Source organism: Serinus canaria, chromosome 1A, assembly GCF_022539315.1.
Source record: "Serinus canaria isolate serCan28SL12 chromosome 1A, serCan2020, whole genome shotgun sequence".
NCBI classification, from domain to species: Eukaryota; Metazoa; Chordata; class Aves; order Passeriformes; family Fringillidae; genus Serinus; species Serinus canaria.
In genome coordinates, this window is record NC_066314.1 from 69,628,611 (window position 1) to 69,647,935 (window position 19,325).

Here is a 19,325-nt window from a genome sequence, read left to right on the forward strand (position 1 = left end):
GATAATAAGCAGTGTCACTTTTGATTAAAAGGTATTCTGTAATCTCTCTATGAATATATAACTCCAGCTATTTCAGTAAGTCTCTGTTTGGTATCAGTATCTGTAAAAACTGCAGTTTTTAAAATCCCTCTTTAGCTGTGTCTGGATGCCTGTGGAGTCTTTGGGGCCCACATTTACCTGGGTTTGGAATTTCTTGCTTCTTTTATACAGAATCATAGAATTGTTTAGGTTTGAAAAGACCTCTAAGATCTTTAAGTCCAGCCTTTGACTGATCACCACCTTGTGAGCCAGAGCATGGCACCAAGTTCCACATCCAGCTGTTTCTTGAGCACCTTCAGGGATGGTGATTCCACCTCCTCTCTGAGCAGCCTTTTCTAGTGCTGAACACTTCCAGGGCCAAAATTCTACCTGATGTTCAGCTGAACCTTCCCTGGCACAGCTTGAGGCCATTTCCCCTCGTTCTGTCATGTTACACATAAGTTCCTCTGGTATTTCATGTTCAGATTCTGGGCAGCAGATATTAAAGCTGGTCTCAGACACTTTACATTTGAGATCAATTTTTAAGGCAGGTACACAATATGTGGAAGGCTTGGTTGATTTCCTATCCAAAGATCCACTTCAAAGACTAAGATTAATTTCTGAAGACTTGTGTTCTAGCCCCTACCTACAGAATATTCTACAAAGTGTCCTGAGAGAAGAAAAACTTTTTTTTTTAAATTGAAATTGCTCCATTTTGCATTAAATAATTAACTACTCGTGGATCCTGTGATAACAGAGGTAATAATTGAGTTCCTGTCCTGTATTAGCATTCTCCATGGCAGATTCATTGGCACAGGGACTGTAACAGAAGACTCCCCTCCAATTTGCCTTTAACCCCCCAGGTTGAGAATTCTTCTCAATTTTAGCCCCTCTCAGTATAGCTACATAATCACTACATGGAAAATCCAATTCTGCTGCAGCTGGGCAGCAAACATTCCTCCCCAGAGTCTACAAGCAGTAGGGAGTCTGCTGCTGGGGGAAGGGAGGCAGTGTGGATATAGATTTGAATGCTTTCAAAAGAAAATGCAGAGGAGGGAGGAAATGGCACAACTTTTTCACACTACCTGACAAAGGAAATAAAAAGATTTGAGCACTGCTCAGCTTTTGGAAGCAACTTGCCCTCAGGGACACCTCAGGGATACAAATCCTAGGGACTGAGGGACAGTCCTGTAGCACAGATTAAAGCAATTGCAGTGCTGAAGACTAAGACTGAAATCCGAGCTCACCCTTCAGCATTTTAGGCAGTTCTTCCCTTGTTTTCTTCTTCTTGTGACTCTCTCTGCAAGAACATTATTTTCCCATTTCCCTGTTTAGAGAGCCTGGGTACCTAAAGCAAGACCATTGTTCCAGACCTGTTTTCAGAGGTCTCAATGGTAAACATTGCAATAAATCCTTGCAATAATGCTGGGCATCCTGATGGCAAATTACTTTTTTTTTTTAGGTTGTGTTAAGTGGGGATTGGGGCAATTTGTTTGGCATCAATTATAGTTTTTGTACCTAACCTCATTCCCTAGCATTTTGAATTACTCCACTGGAAATATTTCCTCAAAAATCTGCTCTTACTTTTCCAAAATATGGATCCCTCATTTATGACCAAAATTAATCCTATAGAGACATTAGGCAACACTGGAAATTTGTGCCTAAAAAAGCCTCAATTTAATAATTTTACAAGCACTTGTAAGCAGCAGTGCCTGATATTTGAATTTGTCTCAGACTTTGTGAGTTGATGGGTTGAGTTTTCTTGCATTATCCAGAAGTATACAAATAAAAGGAAAGTAAAAGGTTATCAGTGTAAAAATTTATGTTGTAGAAAAACAACTGAGCTCTAAGAGTAATGTCTTTGTTCTTGTATAACTCCTCAACCTCAACTAAGAATCACAAGCAGCTTTATGACTTCCAAACATGAGGGGAAAAAAGCCATTTAAAATCCTATTAAGCTTAATAAAACAGCACAGTGTCTGTTGCCAGCTCCAGTGTTTTTTCTTCCCATCTTTATTCACTAATAAAAGCTGTTTGTTTTGTCAGAAATAGCTTTGGAAAGCCAGGGTAGTAAACAGCCATTTTACATAAGCCTTTCTCCTTGGCCTATTGACTTCTGTGTCTGCTCTTTATGTGCAGCCTATTCATTACAAAGCTTCCAGGAACTCTGCTGGCTTAACAAAAGAAACTCCAGCAAGAAAAATGCCATTATTGTCTAATTTATAACCATTTTTCTCCACTCTGAAAAGTTGCAGATAGGTTACCTGAGGGAGTTTTGGTGATTTTTTTTTTTTTTTAATTTATTTGGTATTTATTTGAACTGTTGCCTTCCTAGCAGCTCTGACTAGTCCCACTTCTTGCAATGAATTAAAATACCACCTGAGCAGTTTCCATCTGGAATGGAATTCTGCAGTGGGAATATTCACCTGTCATTAATATTGCTTTGATTTCAACATCATGGATTTGCATTCAGAGAATACAATTATTTCAAAAAACAGAGAGTGCTTCATGTACAACTAAATGTATTCATTTAGTTACACAATCTCCCTCTAGAAAACAGGCATGATGCTGTACTCTCTCAATGCTACAGTAAAAATAAAAGCTTGGAATGTTGCAGATTTGTTTAGGGTGTTCTAGATGGCTCACATAAAAGTATTACCTGTATTCAGGCTCATCACAGGTAAAGTGTATTGGCCAAGGAATTCTTTGTTGACCAGAGACACCTCATCCTCCACACAGAAGCGTATCATTGCCAGCTCTGGAACTTGGATGTTGAAAGAGAAGGTTTCATTCCATTTAGGGCACAAAGCTAAGGAAAAGAGAAAAGAAACAGGATTCAAATGTGATTGCTTTTTTTTTTTTCTCCTCAGTTACTGAATTATTGTACCTGCTATCACTGGTCTGAGCTGGTAAAGAGTCATTCTTTTTCCCTAGATATCTGTGCCCATTGAAATAAATAACCAGACTCCCACTGACTGTAGAGGTGTAAAAGCCTAAACCAGTTGCTGTCATCCCTTAAAAGAGAGCAAAATGGGCCAAGGATAGCCAGGTTAAGAACTTCTGCTCAACCTACATTTTCCTATAGCCATACCAGTTTCATGCTTTTGCCAAAGTTTCTCCTTTCACAGTGAATAAATAAATTCAGGTAGTAAAACACTCACTTGACTAGAAAGACAAAAAAAAGAATGCAGAACAGAAAGGGTTACTTTGTCTTTAGCAATGTTTCTACAGAAAAAAGAAATGCAAGGGCTGATTTAAAACAGCAGCCATCTAAAAAAAAGAAGAAAAAGGGAGAATAGAAGACAGAGGTACAGAAAAAGGGAGATCACAGGGAAGTTGTAGTCTGAGACATCAAGAAGATCTATGTTATAAAGATAAGGGAGTGCTCAAAGACAGCTACAAAGAGTACACACTTTGCCTGTCAAGCAATTAAGGGATTACTCCTACTAGAAACTTCAAATGAGACAAGTGATGAAGTTACAGCAATTGCTTAAGAAAAAAAGTCTAAATTTACCAATTTGTCTATTGGTTTAGGCTGGGATAGGATTAATTTTCTTCATATCAACCCCTATGGCGCTGCATTTTGGATTTTTAACCCAAACAGTGCAGATTACACACCAGTTTGAGCTGTTGCTGAGCAGGGCTCACACAGGGTTGAGATTTCTGTCTTTTCCACTCTGCAAAGCATCCTCCCTATCCCAGTGAGGGGGCTGGGGGTGCCCAGGAAGGAGGAGGAGACACAAATGGGACAGCTGACCCCAGGGGACCAAAGGGATGGTCCTTAGCAATGGTGGCATGCTCACAGCTGGGGAAAGGAGGGAGGGAGCACATTCAGTGTCTGTCTTCCCAAGCAGCACAAAGCTCTGTAATGAAACCTTGGGAATGTTTCCCTGGGAATGGCTCTACCCCTCCTGCCCATGGGAAGTGGTGAATGAATTCCTTATTTTACTTTGCTTGTGTGTAAAGCAGCTTTTCCTTTACCTATTAAACTGTCTTCTAAGCCCATGGGTTTTCTCATTTTGGCCCTTCCAGCCCTCTTCCCATCCAGCTGGGTTGGGAGCAGGCACTCAGCTCTGTGGGGCTGAGCTGCTGTCCAGGATGAGCCCACAGCAGTGTCCAGAAGAAATCCATCTTCCTTTAGAAAGGGAGAGAGCTCCCAGCTAGGAGTTTGTGCTTCCTTAACCTACCAGTCTAGAAAAATGGCACACAGCATCAACTTCTGCTACAGATTTTGTGCCAGGAGATCCTAGTCTAGAGAGAAATAATTGCATTTTCTATAACAACTCCTTGGGGTGCAGAGCTGGTGATTCCTTGTAAAATTGTTGTTGTGCTTTGTTCACAGCCAAGAGAATCAGGCTGATGCTCACCATTGCTTTTTACAACACTAGATTTCTTTCTTGCTTGATCCTCTGGCACACCATAGATTTCTATCTGCACCATGGGGTCAGCTTTGTTGGTCTTTGACATGGCACTGGGTGGTAACTGATGGCCACTGATCAGCTGGAAAATTAAAGTTATATTGAAGTAACTGTAAGAATGAACTATTCACAGCCATTTAGTAGCCATAATAGAAATAACTTTCATAAGAAATCACTTTAAGTATATACCAGCCATAAACTGGTGCATTAAAGACATATTAAATACAATGGAATCAAGAATATGGATTTCATCTAACTTAATTTGTTGATAATTTTTTAGAAATATTGTGGTATATATTTATATAATATATATTAGGATATATTCATATATATATATATATATATATATATATTTAGAGGAACATTTTTAATTAGATCAGATTGCTCCAAGCCCAGTCCAAACTGTCCTTGAATGGTTATAGGGATGGGACATATACAACCTCTCTGGGCTGCCTGTGCCCATATTTCACCACCCTCTTTATAAATAAATAAATAAATAAATAGATAAATAAATAAATTATATATATATATATGTCACTAACTATATATATATATAACTGATACCATATTTTAACCAATATTTTTCAGGGGTTTTTACTCAATAGCTGCACATAAAAATTCTATTTTGTTACCATGCAAAATAATAGTGTTGGAGGAATCAGTCTACAGTGATTTTTACATTTTCTACCACCAAACTCACAAATTCCAATCTGTGGGGAGTGGATCAGTGTCAAGACCCACGGTGACATCTGCATTGTGCTACAGGGGGTGTGTAGCAGACTCCCTCACTTGTGCCTCATGTCTTACACAGTAACACAAAAACTCCTCATTTAGTGAGCTTCCTGATGTTTTTCTCCTTAATTTATTTAGCTCCCTGGAAATTTTGTCTCAGACTGCCCTGTAATCTGGCACCCAGCCTAAGAAAGGACTTCTGAAAGTCACAACTTTGTCTGCTTTCTATCTAGATTTCAGGACACCTAGGAAAGAGTAAACATCTGTGCAGTAATCAGCTTTTTGGAAATCAGTGTGTGAAATGTCTTGAGAGAGATACACAAGCTTGAGAACACAGCTGCAAGATATGACCCCTGATCCTGGTCTCAGGACTAAGCATCATAAGAGTTTCTTATTCCCCTGTCAACCACCCAAACAATCAAAACTGACAAATTCCATGTTTTGCTTAGGTATTTTCTGTAACACCTTGCTCCAAGAGGAGTTCTAGCCTGAAATATTGAAGAGCAGTGGTTTGACAAACATTGATGTCCTTTCTTCCCAGGGAATAGCTACAGCCTTCACCAGGAAGCTTTGCAATCCCTGATGGGCTGCCCACTGAGAACCTGGGAGATTCTTTGCCATGTCCTGAGTGCTGTTGCCATGGCCTGCAGGACCCATTGCTAGAGCCAAAGTCTCCCCTGGGGTGGGAAAAGAGTGAGTTCTTTTCAGCACACTATGACCCAGATCCATAAATCCAATCCATGTTTGAGATCCAGGGTGATGCAGAGAGGTGTAAAAATCTTGAGGCTGAGAAGACTCTTTATGAAGCACCTTGAGTATCTCTATTTGTGCTTCAAAAGCTCCATGCCTCTTGATGGGAATTGGGGCACATCAGGTTGAGGATACTGAACTCAATAAAATCAGTCCCTGTGTGACTTTTCTGTTCTTTATTCATTCATTCTGAGAGATTTGCCCCCTAGATGTTTTATATCTTTGCTTTCTGATTTCTCCATTCACCCAGTTAGTAACTTTTCCAGCAGAAGCTGCTTTTCCTTTGACTCCTGCTCCCAATTCCTTTTATCTTCAACCACCATTTCCTGGGTTTTGCTGCTGAGAATGAATGGGGCTCTCTGTGCCCTTCAGTGCCTCAGCCAGTGGGGTGCCACTGCTCCTCTACCAGCCTGTAGTCTCAGTCTAAAGTCCCCAGTCTAAAACACTGCCTTTCTCTTCTCCAGCTCCTTCCAAACTCAGACACTTCCTCTGCATTGACAATGATTTTGTCTGTCTCCTGCTTTACCATTCAGGGTTTCTCCTCATCCTAATTCCAGCTTCCATCCAAATTAGGGCTAAAATAAGTGATGTGTTTGCCTGGCTGCCTGAAATCATCCAGCAATGTCTTTTCACAATTGGTATGCTCACTGTCAGGACACTAAAATGTTCTTCATTAGGTGCGTGCATTATGGAAGTATTTTATAATTGTCACTAACTATTATTTTATCTCCACTATTTATTACTCTGAAAGAAACAAAATAGCAATTACACACTAATTATATGCTAATTAAATAGCATTTATGCCAGTGGTATTCTGTGTATTCAGAAATATTACTTTTTCATTGGGGAAAGGGAGTTTTCTAATTAGTGAACAATTATAACAAATCTACTTTATCTCCAAAAACAGGGGTTTTCTAACCATTTATTTGTAGATGACATGTATTTCTAGTATTTTTGGGATGTAAATCACATTCTAATTTGGGAGAAGTAGAAATAATTCAAAGACTTATTAATTCATCCCTCCTTTCACACTTATTTATACCATTTTAGGATTATAAATAGTCTTTAATATACGCCTAGGAAGATAATGAGACTTAAAAGAAGCGTAAAGCTTCCTATCTTATCTTTAAAAATTTCCATTTCTCAATTAGCATTATAATATTACACGTGGTATTATTGATATAGAAAGAAATAACACCCAAAGTGCACTTTTGATTTCTGTGTTTTCAGCTCAGTTTCCACAAGCACAATGAACTCATCCATTTATCAGCTCCATTATTCATATTTCTTTATACAGCATCATGAAAAATCATGTATTTTACAGACTCTAAGAGGCTCTGAACTCTTATATATTTTAGCAAACATAAGTGCCCTGCAGATGGGAAAGCACCCAAGCAGCAGTTGATACTATAGGAGAGTTTTACCTTTCTTGTTGAAAAATTAATTCCCAACAAACAGGAATGGGAATAAAATGGGAAAAAAAATAGATAACAACTGGATCTTTGTTTTCCCATTTTTATGGAACAAAGGAACACTTCAGTGATCTTACCCTGATTGACAGAGACATTGGTTTGCTGTATGCCCCCACATTTCGGGGTGTAAATGTGGTATTGAGATCCCTCAGGAATGCAGGTTTCAGCACGTAGCCACAACCACCATTGTCCAGGAATTTTCCATCTTGCAATTCCATGTATGTGCCTGGTGTTTGGAAGTTTAAGGCCACTGGAAAGTTAGATCAATATTGATTTTTAGTGAATTAGGTTTGATCACATTTATAAAACAAATATTTTAAAAAAAGCAAATGAGCTTTAGGTATCTATATCTTTCAATTCATATGTAAGATCCTGTTGTTCCCCTTAAATTAAGTGATACTCAGTTGTTGGATCTGAAATGCAAGGAGTTCTCAGAACTTTGGGCCCGTAAGCCAAAGCTTAGAATTAAACACAGGATTCAATTTGAGACCTTGGAAAAAGTTTCCAAACCTAATTGCTAGAAGTGAGAATGTGGATTTATAGTTTAAAGCAAAAACACGTTAAATTAAGAAGAAGTTCAGAGTTTTAGAGTTTAAGATATAGAAATATAAAAGTAGTTAGAGAGGTAAACAAGGAGTTTAGAATGCAGCACTGTAAGTTTATGTGTCATAACATGATTGGCTAAGAAAGCTTACAGCTTACACTGTAACATGAGCCCATAAGATGAAATACTTAAGGATTAGGTCAAAAACATAAATATCCTTATTAACAGTGCTTTATTAATCAACAGATCCTTTAAAGTTCTTATAACTAGGAGTCTTGTAACCTTCTAAACCATAAAGATGTGAGCTGAACTCACCCTTACTATCTACATGGAAGAACAATCAATCACATCATCAAAACAACTCAGAAATCCCACCTCTAACTCATTCAAAATCCCTTCCAAAACCCCCATAATCACACACCCATAATTATTTGTGCACAAAAGCAGTGCACTATTTAGAACTGCACCCCATTTTAAGAATTATCCTATTGATATTTTTACATTGCTATATCTGTTTTCCCTTTTCTTTCTAAAAGACCTTGGAGAATGTGAAATGAGAGATCTTTTTTCTCCCTAAGAACTGAATTCACATCCTAGTTTCCATACAGCAGCAAGACCCTGCACTCCAAATCTGCTAACAAAGTTCTGGTGCAGAAGTCAAAACCACAGGATTTTACCTAACCTTAGTTATGGTGCAGAATTCATCACAAAAACATTTCACCCAGAGGATTAGGAAGCTTTAGTTTACTGTTAGAATACCCAGTGAAAATGCAATATAAGTTTATAGAACTAGAAGCAATTTAAAAAGTGTTCTTAAATTTATGTGAGCACACATTCTCTTGGAGTTTAATCCTCCAGAACTGGTGATTATTGCAAAAATAAGCCTGACAGATTTTCCTTTCCTTGGCAATTCAAAACATTTTTGGTATGCTGCAGCACCAATAATAAAATATCACATTTCTCATCAGCAGGATATTGTAATTCATGAGATAAAGCCAACATTGAAATAGACCTGTTTAATGAAATTGTCCCCTATTCCAGTACATTGGAGCTTCCTGTCACGTTCAAAATAGAAAATGCAGAAGTCAAATCAGCAGTGAATGATGGCATTATGAACCTGTGACATGTGTTAAACACAGAATGATAAGAAGTCATTTACTCAAACCAGTGGTTTGGTAGGAATGAAAAAAGAAGACTTTAAGCAGTTCAAGTGACTCCTCATAATAATTCATGAAGAGGACATTATTACCTGTTCCTGTGAGATAATCTGAATGTATTGAAAGAACATTTGACATAATGCAAAAATCCTTATCGCAGGTGGAAAACACACAAAATTGTTTTCATGCAAAAATTATTTATTCCTTCACTGCTTTGATGATCCTTTTAAAACCTTCTGTAGCAAATAACACAGATAGAAATGAAGCAGCTGGTACAATGGACCTGATATTTGCACTACACATGTTTTTGGTGGGGTTACTTGTGAAGAGCTCAACCTGGCTCCATAGTCTCAAAACCAATTAATGGGTGGAATACATGAAGTGCTCCCAGAGTGCATCATCTATTTAATCTGACAGGAATCCCATCTGTGCTAGCTAAGATTGCTCTGCATCATGAACCAACATGCAGCAGGTAGGAACAACTGGAAACCTTGTCTAGAAAAACCCCAAACAAACAAAAAAAACCCCCTGAAACAGCAAAACACAACATGCACTCCTGCTTTGAACTGTGTTAATGTAGATGCAGACATGATTTTATATTAATATACACAGGAAATCTGTTTTACCTTTAACAACAGAAATCAAACTTCACAGTGTTCATATTGCCCTTTGCACACCATTGCCTTTTTTAAACAAGATAAGTATTTTCTTGGTATGGTTTTCAAATGGAGTTCACAATTTGCTTTTTATGATCAGCACATCATCCAGAAACAGCCCCAGATTTGGTGCTCTATGATGCTTGTCATACTTCAATTCACTGAATCAAGCTGTGCAGAGAATGCTACAAGAGCTGCAACCCTGAGGCCCCTGGAACCACAGATAAGCCAGGACCTCTCAGTCCTCAGGTGATTCCTGGGCCACACTTTCAGAATATGTGGGTTTAAAAGTGCAACTGAAATTAGGCACATTGAACAGTCAGCTTCAAATAGCAGCTTCCACATGATGAACCAAATTACATGATTGCACATAATGAGACTACTGCTAAATTTACCAAGCTTTATAGGCAACTAAGCAGGAAAACCTGATGGAACAACAGCAACAAGCAAATGAGAATACTTTATATTTTATCATATTAGGAAAATTACTTTTGCAACACAAGTGAAGGGCAATGTTATTATGGGTTCATATCTTCAAACATCAGCACTGTGTTTTCACTTAATTTAATTTGACCTTAGAACAAGTTAAAGAACATATGGAACAGTAGTTTTAATTTACCTGCTGGTTTCTTTGTGTTGCAAGTTTTAAGGTGATTAAACAAATGTGAGATTTTGTGTCATATTCTCTAAAACTGTTCACAGGGTTCATAGCAGCTTGGGGCCTCCCAGGGCACTACTTTATGGTGCATTGATGCACAGTTTTTCTTTTTAATCAGGTGCAGTTATAGCCCTAACACTTCTTGAGAAATGGCAAGGATCATAAACTAAAAGCTGTGCTTAGCAGCATGGGCTGAGCAACAACTTTCTGCAAACAACCCTGAATTTCTACCCAGTGTTTCATTTTAGCTTTGCTGAATTCAAGAGCAGAACTGTCAATAACAGCCTTTGCACTGTTGTTTTGTGAAACAGTATAAATTTAATGCAAGTATGAAGAGAGATTTAAACTGACAGTTTCTTTTGGAAAGAAGTCTAAATGAGCTTGCTGTGAAACCATCTGAGCAGTGCATAATCTTGATGTATGGTTTTCAGGGGAAGTAAAGGCATCTGAAGTTTAACACTGTGTACATTAAACTTTTTTCCCAGTCCTTTCACTAAGCACCAAAATCCTTTTCAAATTGACTCAAAATCAAAGCAGCACACCAAACCCTGGGCTTGAGGAACAACCTGAGCAAAGGAATCCCTCAGTGTGACTCCTGCACCTGAAATGGATTCAGGTATTGCTAGAACCATGAGGCCAAGTCCCCTTCAGATCAGAGCATTTCCTACTCAAACCATCCTGCAAAGCACCAAAGCTGTGCCAGCGAGCCCCAGGTGTAAATAACTTCATATAGCAAATGGAAGGTAGGAAACAGCCTGGTTCCAAAAAAGGTGAGCCATCCCATAATACACAGGGCAATACTCTTTTTGACCCCAAATCTGTGTATCACAAGCAGTTAACTGAAATCAGTCCCACCACCAAGTGCAGAAGTAAAGATATTCTAAATATTCCTACACAGCACCTTCTATAAGCACCACCATTCAAGACATAATTGATTTACAGACTAAAAGCAAAAGCTTTTTAAAATCAAAATCAGCACTATGACTATGAATTGAAGGCAGCTGAGGAAAACTGCACATCTTTTGTCTGTTATCCTGCCTCTTATTAATATTCTTAGTGGGACTTTTAAACTGTATTTTTTTTTTTTTTTTTTGTTCTTTGCTTCCTGGTTCTATTAGCTATATTACAACCATAAGGTTTAATGTATTTTCCCATTCAAATGGGAAGATTTTAAAATGGATAAGGATACATTTATCACCAATTTTGCTTAAAATGAGTTACTTAATTGCATTTTATGTCATTTAAAAATGTATCTTAAAAATGTATGAATTTTATGCCATTTCAAAAAATACCACATGCAAAAAGCACTCAGTGCCAATGTTCCTATCTCCATGATTCACCTCACTCATTTGAATCTAAAGAGATTTAATAGATCACAATTTTATCAGCCTTGTTGCCTTCCTCTCAGCTCTTTCCAATTGTCTGTGCTCTTAAAGTGGGCCACTCACAATGAATGCAACAAGAAATCACAAAAAATCTATGCCTTAGATATTCAAAATCTGAACTGAATTGCACACAGCCTGGGAAATCCTATTGAAAACAGGCCTGGATCCCAAAGCTCTGGAATGCTGCCATAGGGATGAGATGATCAATGTGCTTGGATTTGAGGACACTGCTTTCATTCCACATCAGCATCCAGGCTGGGCATGGACTGTCTGGGCTTTCTGCTCACATGCAGCTCACAGCTGCACTCCATCCATCACTGCCCAAATTTCCAGAACTATCTCAGAAGTCCAAGAAAGATGGGATGAGACTATTTCCAGGGCCATGACAGGACAAGGGGGAAGGACTTCAAGGTGAGAGAGAGTAAACCTGTGCATAGGTGAGACCCCACACAAACTTTGTGAACAAGGACTTTGGTCTACCAGACTAAATATAAAGAAAATAATCCTTTTTTTTATACCAGGAAGAAAAAAAAAGTGTACAATGATTGGTTCCCTTAAAACACAGAGCAAGCTTCCATGGACAGTATAAATTTTGGCTTACAAAGTCTCACCTCTCTTCCAGGCAAAAAAAAAAAAAAAAAAAGAAAAATCAAACTGTTGTTTTTTTCCCTCCCCTAACAGACTCCAAATTTTATTAAGCTTAATGATAATTCCTGGCTTTATTTTTCACCTACACATTTTGAAATGGTTGTTTTTATTCTACAGAAAATTGATTTATAAATGACTTACAATGTGAGGGAGGAAGAGAGACTGCTCTTCTGAGAACTGAATAAATGCAGAACTGTGACATAACATGCTTATAATATCTTTTTTGTATTGTCTTTGGGCCAATTTAATACTGAGGCTCCAAAGATACTGTCAAAAGAAATGTGAAAAATTCAGTCATAGAGTTCTTAATTGCTGACATTGTTCCTACTTAATTACAAGTGGTTCTACTGGAAAAAAGATGTCAGGTGATTAAGAGTCATCCATTGTCCAAATATATCTGCAAAGGGTTTAAGGAGGGATCCTCTCTTGTGAGGTTCTCATGGGAAAAGTACCTCAAGCATTTCTGATAAATTATCAGATCTAAAAACCTAAATTAATTTTTGCTATCTAATTAATGTGTCAGTCTGAAAGTCACACTTTGGTGTAAGTCTGAGCATCTTTTGGTTGTCATTTGACCAATTTTACACCTGAAGATTTTCCAAAATAATTTTTAAAAATTTATTTAACTTGTGATTCTTGGCAAAACAGTGAATATTGTCAACCTCCCTTTCCTGTTTTAGTCTGAATCACTGACAGGTTTTAGAACAAGATCTGCAAGGATTTCAGAAACAATTGTGTTCCTGCAATTTTTTTCCCCCATCTTCTTTTAAAATTTATTAGACTTCACATAAATTATTTACTATTCTATTGGTTGTCTGCAGTGAAGACAGCTGGAAAAACTGATAAAATGGAATTTCAATGTTTCTTTGCTTTTGAGTGAAATTCCAGTGTCTATTACACACACCAAGAACTGCCTAAAAAGAAGCAGGCTACAGAGTAGCCCGAGAGCTTTTCCATAAACCTGGCAGCAGACACATTTCTGAAGAAGAAACATGAAACCTTCATCCAAAACAGCTCCCAGCCTTTGGAACCATTCCAAAGGAAAGCTGAGTGCATTTGGGGAGCTTCATCTTAGAATCATATTGTCCCAACTATCTTGTAGATGTCTACACATGAATCAGCTGCACCACTTCACTCTTAGTGAGGATCAAATCAGTGAAGTTCAAGGGACAACATCAAAAAACAAAGAGAATTCCCCTGGTTTTCACTTCCCAAGGAGGCATTTTTGGGCTATTAAAGCCAACAGAAAACAGCAATAATACAGTTACTGACACAGCACCCAAGCAGGGTCAGATTTGAGCCATTTTGATCTGCACAGGTGAGGCATACCAAAATTAATTGGTTTCTTTTCCCTTGGTTGCTTCAGAGATTAAAATCAGAACTGGTTAGAGAGCTCTTTATCCCCCCTTTTTTCATATTTTGTCATGTCATTGCACACAAGACTGAGCCACAAAACAGATGTGACAAAATTGCCAAGCTGCATTTCAGTGTCACAGGCCAAACCAAAACCTACAGTAAGAAAAAAACCCCATCATCCAAGTACAACTTTCACAGCAGCATATCAATTTTATGCACACTCCAAAAAGCACATATGGGATCTTCTGAAACAAAATTCTGTATCTGCCACACCATGGCTTTCTCCTGTAACTTATGACATGTTTTGGTAATTTCTGTTGAGTGCTTTGATACATTCATAACATTTCCTACTGCATGGAAATGCCATATTCATAAGGATATTTAAGTTTTTTATTTGCACTGAGGCTCTCTTTTGTTTCAGATTTTTTGTTGTTTTTCTCAGTTGATATAAAACAACTGCTATCAGTTTATTTAAATAACTGTCTTGAATTTTCTTTCCCTGCATAAATCTTTTCATTTCATTTTATTTACTAAAGAAAAAGCACACATGGATACACCAAACCAGTTCTTTCCAGTGCCTCACTGCAGCTGTATGCAGAAGGCATACTAATTTTCACAGACTGTGAAAAGTGGGGTTTTTTGGGTTTTTTTTTTCCACAAAACCTCCTGTTCTTATGAGTCTACATTTTCAGAGAACAGACAGGGAGTGCACAGGGATATCCAAAAGCTATTTTGTGGACACTCTGTCCTTTTCAGTGAGGTTTTCAGCTTGCCTTTCCTCTGGAAATTAGGTTTACACAATTACATGTCCCATCCTCAGCCCCAACAAATCTTGAGCCTGTTGGACCATTTCATCCTGCTTTAGCTGAGTGCCAGCCTGCTCCAAGTTAATATGTTCCAAGCAATTTAGAGAAAATTGCTGGCAAGGTACAGGAGAGAGACTGTTTTGGGTCCATCACTAAAGGGAAGTGAAGGAATAACTCAATTCTCATAATTGCAAGATGCAGAGGCCTGGCAAGCAGTATTATATGTTAGGTTTGAACAAAACCTAATCTATTTTCTTTGCCCAGCCAGAAAAAGTTATGGATGTTAAAGGAACTTGAAGGCAAACTTGCAGGTGTGGGGAGGAGAAGGGAGGTAAGAAGGGGAATAGGTGGCAGAGGGGAAACCTGATTCCTTTGGGGAGTTTTAGGGAAGTGGTAGAAGGGATCTGGAGGGATCACCTCTGTGCATGGGGTGTAAAATACAAAATCAGGGTGTGTAAAGTACACACAAAAATGTGTGAATTATAGAGACGTGGGACAGACACAAAAAGTCAAAACTCTGTGTTAAATCAGTGGAAGGACATCAGCAGAATGTTCACTGATACACTCACTTTGGGAGTTGCACTGTGAAGAGCAGCTGTAGTTCTGCCAAACATTTATCTGAAGCAGATTAGGGAATTAAGAATAGATCTAACATAGCTTGGAAATTATAGATGTGGAGAATTGTTTTTAATCAGCCTATTCCCATGTGAAAAATTGAAGGGTTTTTATGTGAAGATGCAAATGAAGTGACCAAGAGGGCAGATCTTACCACTTCCTGCATATTTTTAATTCTTCCAGGAAGGGGCCCAAACCCCCTATGCACCAAAAGTCATATGTTTTGCATCCTAATGTTTAGAATGACTTCTCATTAAAGTACACTCAGAGTAAACAATCAGTGTAGTCATTTTGAAAGACTTCAGCCCTGTCTGTGATCTCACAAATGGATATTCTTTACAGAGATAAGTGTGGAGATTTACAGGCCAGAAAGAAAACCAGTAAATTGCAATATGAGAAGACTGGGAAATTAATTCCATTTTGAATTAAGAACCTCTGGCTAGGTGTTCCTCTAAGCATGAAACAAACTCACTAGTTTTAATGGCAATATAGAGTGGAGATAGCAATGATAGCATCCAGAGAGTGCAGCACCCCAGGTAAATAATCCAGGAATCACACAAAGTGTGGATGAACCACAAGGACAGAACACAATCAAACCAATTTCACACAGTGTGGTAATGAGAAGGTACTTGGATAGTCCAGCCCAAGTCCAAATCTGTACTGCAAGTAAGCATTTATAAGGACACAGGAACAAGTAAAATTTAAACTAAGTAGTAACTTTTGTGGTCCTTGTGTAGTTATGTAAAACTCTACCCCAATATAACAGTCAGGATGGAGAAGGTAACTTGTCACAGGAGATATATGGGGAGCTGAGAAAGGAAGCAAGTGGAAAAGGCAGCCTGGAACAAGGGTGACATAAGGTCCAGGGCCCTAGAGGCAGAGTGAAAGCTGTGCCTGTCCTTGATGAGTGTGTGTTTTAACATAACAAGGTGAATCCAAAGCTTTCACCTCAAAACCAGGAGCCTGCAGCAAAGTGCCCTGCTCACCCCACAGCCTCCCTCGGGTGCCAAGATTCAAAGACAGGATATATTTGTGAGTACAAAAAAAAACCACCAAACCAACTATTCTGCTCTGCTTTACCTAGGGCTGAAGAGGATGTAGCAGGCAGGGATAGAAAAATATTCTGTAATGAGAATCTTTCAAACTGAAGAACAAACAGATGAAGGCAAAATTGTCTCTAAGGCCATTAAAAAGGACAAAATGCTTATAGGTAAGAGGGTTTTCAAAGCCTGCTGGGTACAGAAGGCATGCCATGCTTATTTCTAACCAATTCAAAGTAATAACTTGCAAGGAAGAGAAGCAGAAATAATCTTTATTTTGTTGCTTAGGAAACTGATATGTTTTGCAGTGGGAATTAAGATGCTAAATGTATGCTGCATTTATATAAAGACTGGAGGCTCCCAGCAGCTCCCAGCTGGCCTGGGTGTGGTGCTGACCAGGAATGTCTGAGTGTTTCCTTGTGTAGCATATCCTGTTCTGGGGATTTTTGCCACTACTGTCAATTGTTGTGCTCACATCTCCTGCATCTGTGCCACTCAAGTCACAGGGAACCACTGAAAACCCACAGACCCTTCAGAAGAAACTTCCATTGCTGAGTAATGGAAGCTTAAAAATGCTGAATTATTACTAGAGTTTTTCTTAATATCTAAATCAAAAACATAATTTAAAGAAATTAATAAAATATAATAAATCAAATATCTGGGATAAGAGACAGCTATTCAACACAAAGTGATATTTACAATTACCAGGGATAAAAAACTGATGGGAGATGTGGGTTGAAGGAAAATTTTATATAACAAAAAATTAAAATAATGCCACTGGTAGGAAATATGCAAACTATATACCAAAATACTACAGAAAGCAAGAACCCCTTGTGTTTGTAAAGCCTAGCATGCAACAGTCTCTGCAAGAATACATACCCATTTGACACCCTATATTCCAGAACTCTTGAGGATTATAATTTGAAGATTTCATTCTTGATCCCTTGGGGTAAATTCTTGTAATAAATCTTGTAGTATGTGCAATAAACTGGGGAGCTGATAAACAGAAGGATAAGATCTTGGTAAGAAAACTTTGCTATTAAAGAGGTCCTATTTGAATAAATAATAAAAATGCACTCATTGGATCCAGCAATTTTTTTACACAATGTTACATCAATGTATTCTATTTTAACATTAATACATGGACCACTGAGCTATGCCTAAAATCTTATTTTGAAACCTTATTATTTTCCATGTATTTGAATCTGACAGTATTTCTGTATCTTGTGCAAACTTTTGTAAGAAGTTCATTAACCAAAAATCATTCCTTCACTGGGATGTTCTGTTTCTTCACCTTTTTACAAGGTGATTATATGATTTCTACACTGTGTTCTCATGGGAAACTAAGATACAGAATAGGAAACTGCACAAAAGTTTCCTCATTCTATAGCAGCTCAAAATGAAAAAAAAAAAAAATCATCTCTAGATGATCTTGGCTTGTTAGGAGATTTAAATAAAATGACTAAATAATATTGAGACCAGGGAAGTGCACACTTTTAAAAGCCACTTAAATGATTCTTCTATAAGCCTTAGAAGTTGTTAACTATTCATGAACATTGTTTTTCCTTCTGCTGGCCATGTTCCCTCCTTTCTCACGTGCAGGCATAGACTACACAGATGTGGGAAGCTCCAGATCACTTCTATCTACACAATTTTTAGTTATTCAGCAAAAATCTACATTTCCAGGCTCATCTCTCTGTTCTATTCCATTCTCCTCTCATCTCATCATTTTTTGTTTGTTTAGGGGTTTTTGTTTGGTTGATTTTGGTTGGGTTTGTTATTTGGGGGTGGTTTTTTGAGGGGGGTGGGGTTTATAGAATTACTTTTATATTCCCTAGGGTGCTAGAGGAACAGAGAGGGCTCTCTGTGAATGGCTGGAAAATCCTACTTTTTGTTGCTGTTCAGCATCATTCACCTCAGCAGGCACTGAAGCCCCTCCACAAAGTGGGTGGGTGGCAGCAGGGCTGGCCCCGAGTGAATGGGCACGTGGCAGGAGTCATTGTCATTGTCACAGCCGGTGATCTCTGCTCTCCACACCCCCCAGAGCCCCGGGCAGGCAGCAGGAGTCAGAGCAGCAGAGCCTGCACTGTGCTGCCTCCACCAAATGGAGATGCTCCAGCCCAGAAGGAGTTTGGGATAACCCAGGTTTTGGGGCTGGCTGGGATGAGTTTGGGATAACCCAGGTTTTGGGTTTGGCTGGGATGAGTTTGGGATAACCCAGGTTTTGGGGTTGGCTGGGATGAGTTCGGAATAACCCAGTTTTTGAGTTTGGAATAACCCAGTTTTTGGGTTTGGCTGGGATGAGTTTGGGATAACCCAGATTTTGGGTTTGGCTGAGATGAGTTTGGGATAACCCAGGTTTTGGGTTTGGCTGGGATGAGTTTGGGATAACCCAGATTTTGGGTTTGGTTGGGATGAGTTTGGGATAACCCAGGTTTTGGGGCTGGCTGGGATGAGTTTGGAATAGCCCAGTTTTTGAGTTTGGAATAACCCAGTTTTTGGGTTTGGCTGGGATGAGTTTGGGATAACCCAGATTTTGGGTTTAGCTGGGATGGGTTTAGCTGGGACGAGTTTGGAATAACCCAGGTTTTGGGTTTGGCTGGGATGAGTTTGGGATAACCCAGATTTTGGGTTTAGCTGGGATGAGTTTGGGATAACCCAGGTTTTGGGGCTGGCTGGGATGAGTTTGGGATAACCCAGGTTTTGGGGTTGGCTGGGATGAGTTTGGAATAGCCCAGTTTTTGAGTTTGGAATTACCCAGTTTTTGGGTTTGGCTGGGATAGAAGCTGTGCTCCAGTGGAGCAGGCTGCCTGCTCTGGGCTTTATCCATGCCTTCAATGAGGGCTCTTATCTGCAGCTCTCAAAGCTCTCACTGCCAAGCCAACTCCACTTTCTCAGCCCAGATTTCGGGAAGGGGAGAGGGGGAGGAGTGTTTGTTCCACACTTTTTCAAGCACTGGCTGAAACTCCTAAATTATTTGATGCAGAAAACAATGAATCAAAAGGCAGACATTCATTTTGTAGGCTTTGTTAATATTTGTTCTTGTAAAAATACACAGAATTAAAACAGT

The 19,325-nt window shown here is 38.8% G+C and overlaps 1 protein-coding gene across 1 annotated transcript in view; it reads right to left on the bottom strand.

The window, feature by feature from the left end:
• Positions 1-19,325, bottom strand: part of PLCZ1 (phospholipase C zeta 1) — a 48,265-nt gene that overhangs the window by 2,124 nt on the left and 26,816 nt on the right. Inside the window, exons 9-12 of the mRNA XM_050969928.1 lie at positions 17,135-17,251; positions 7,468-7,640; positions 4,386-4,518; positions 2,678-2,827 (exon numbers count right to left, since the gene is read on the bottom strand). Coding sequence (XP_050825885.1) covers positions 2,678-2,827; positions 4,386-4,518; positions 7,468-7,640; positions 17,135-17,251 — 573 coding nt within the window. The remainder of the gene's footprint in view (positions 1-2,677; positions 2,828-4,385; positions 4,519-7,467; positions 7,641-17,134; positions 17,252-19,325) is intronic.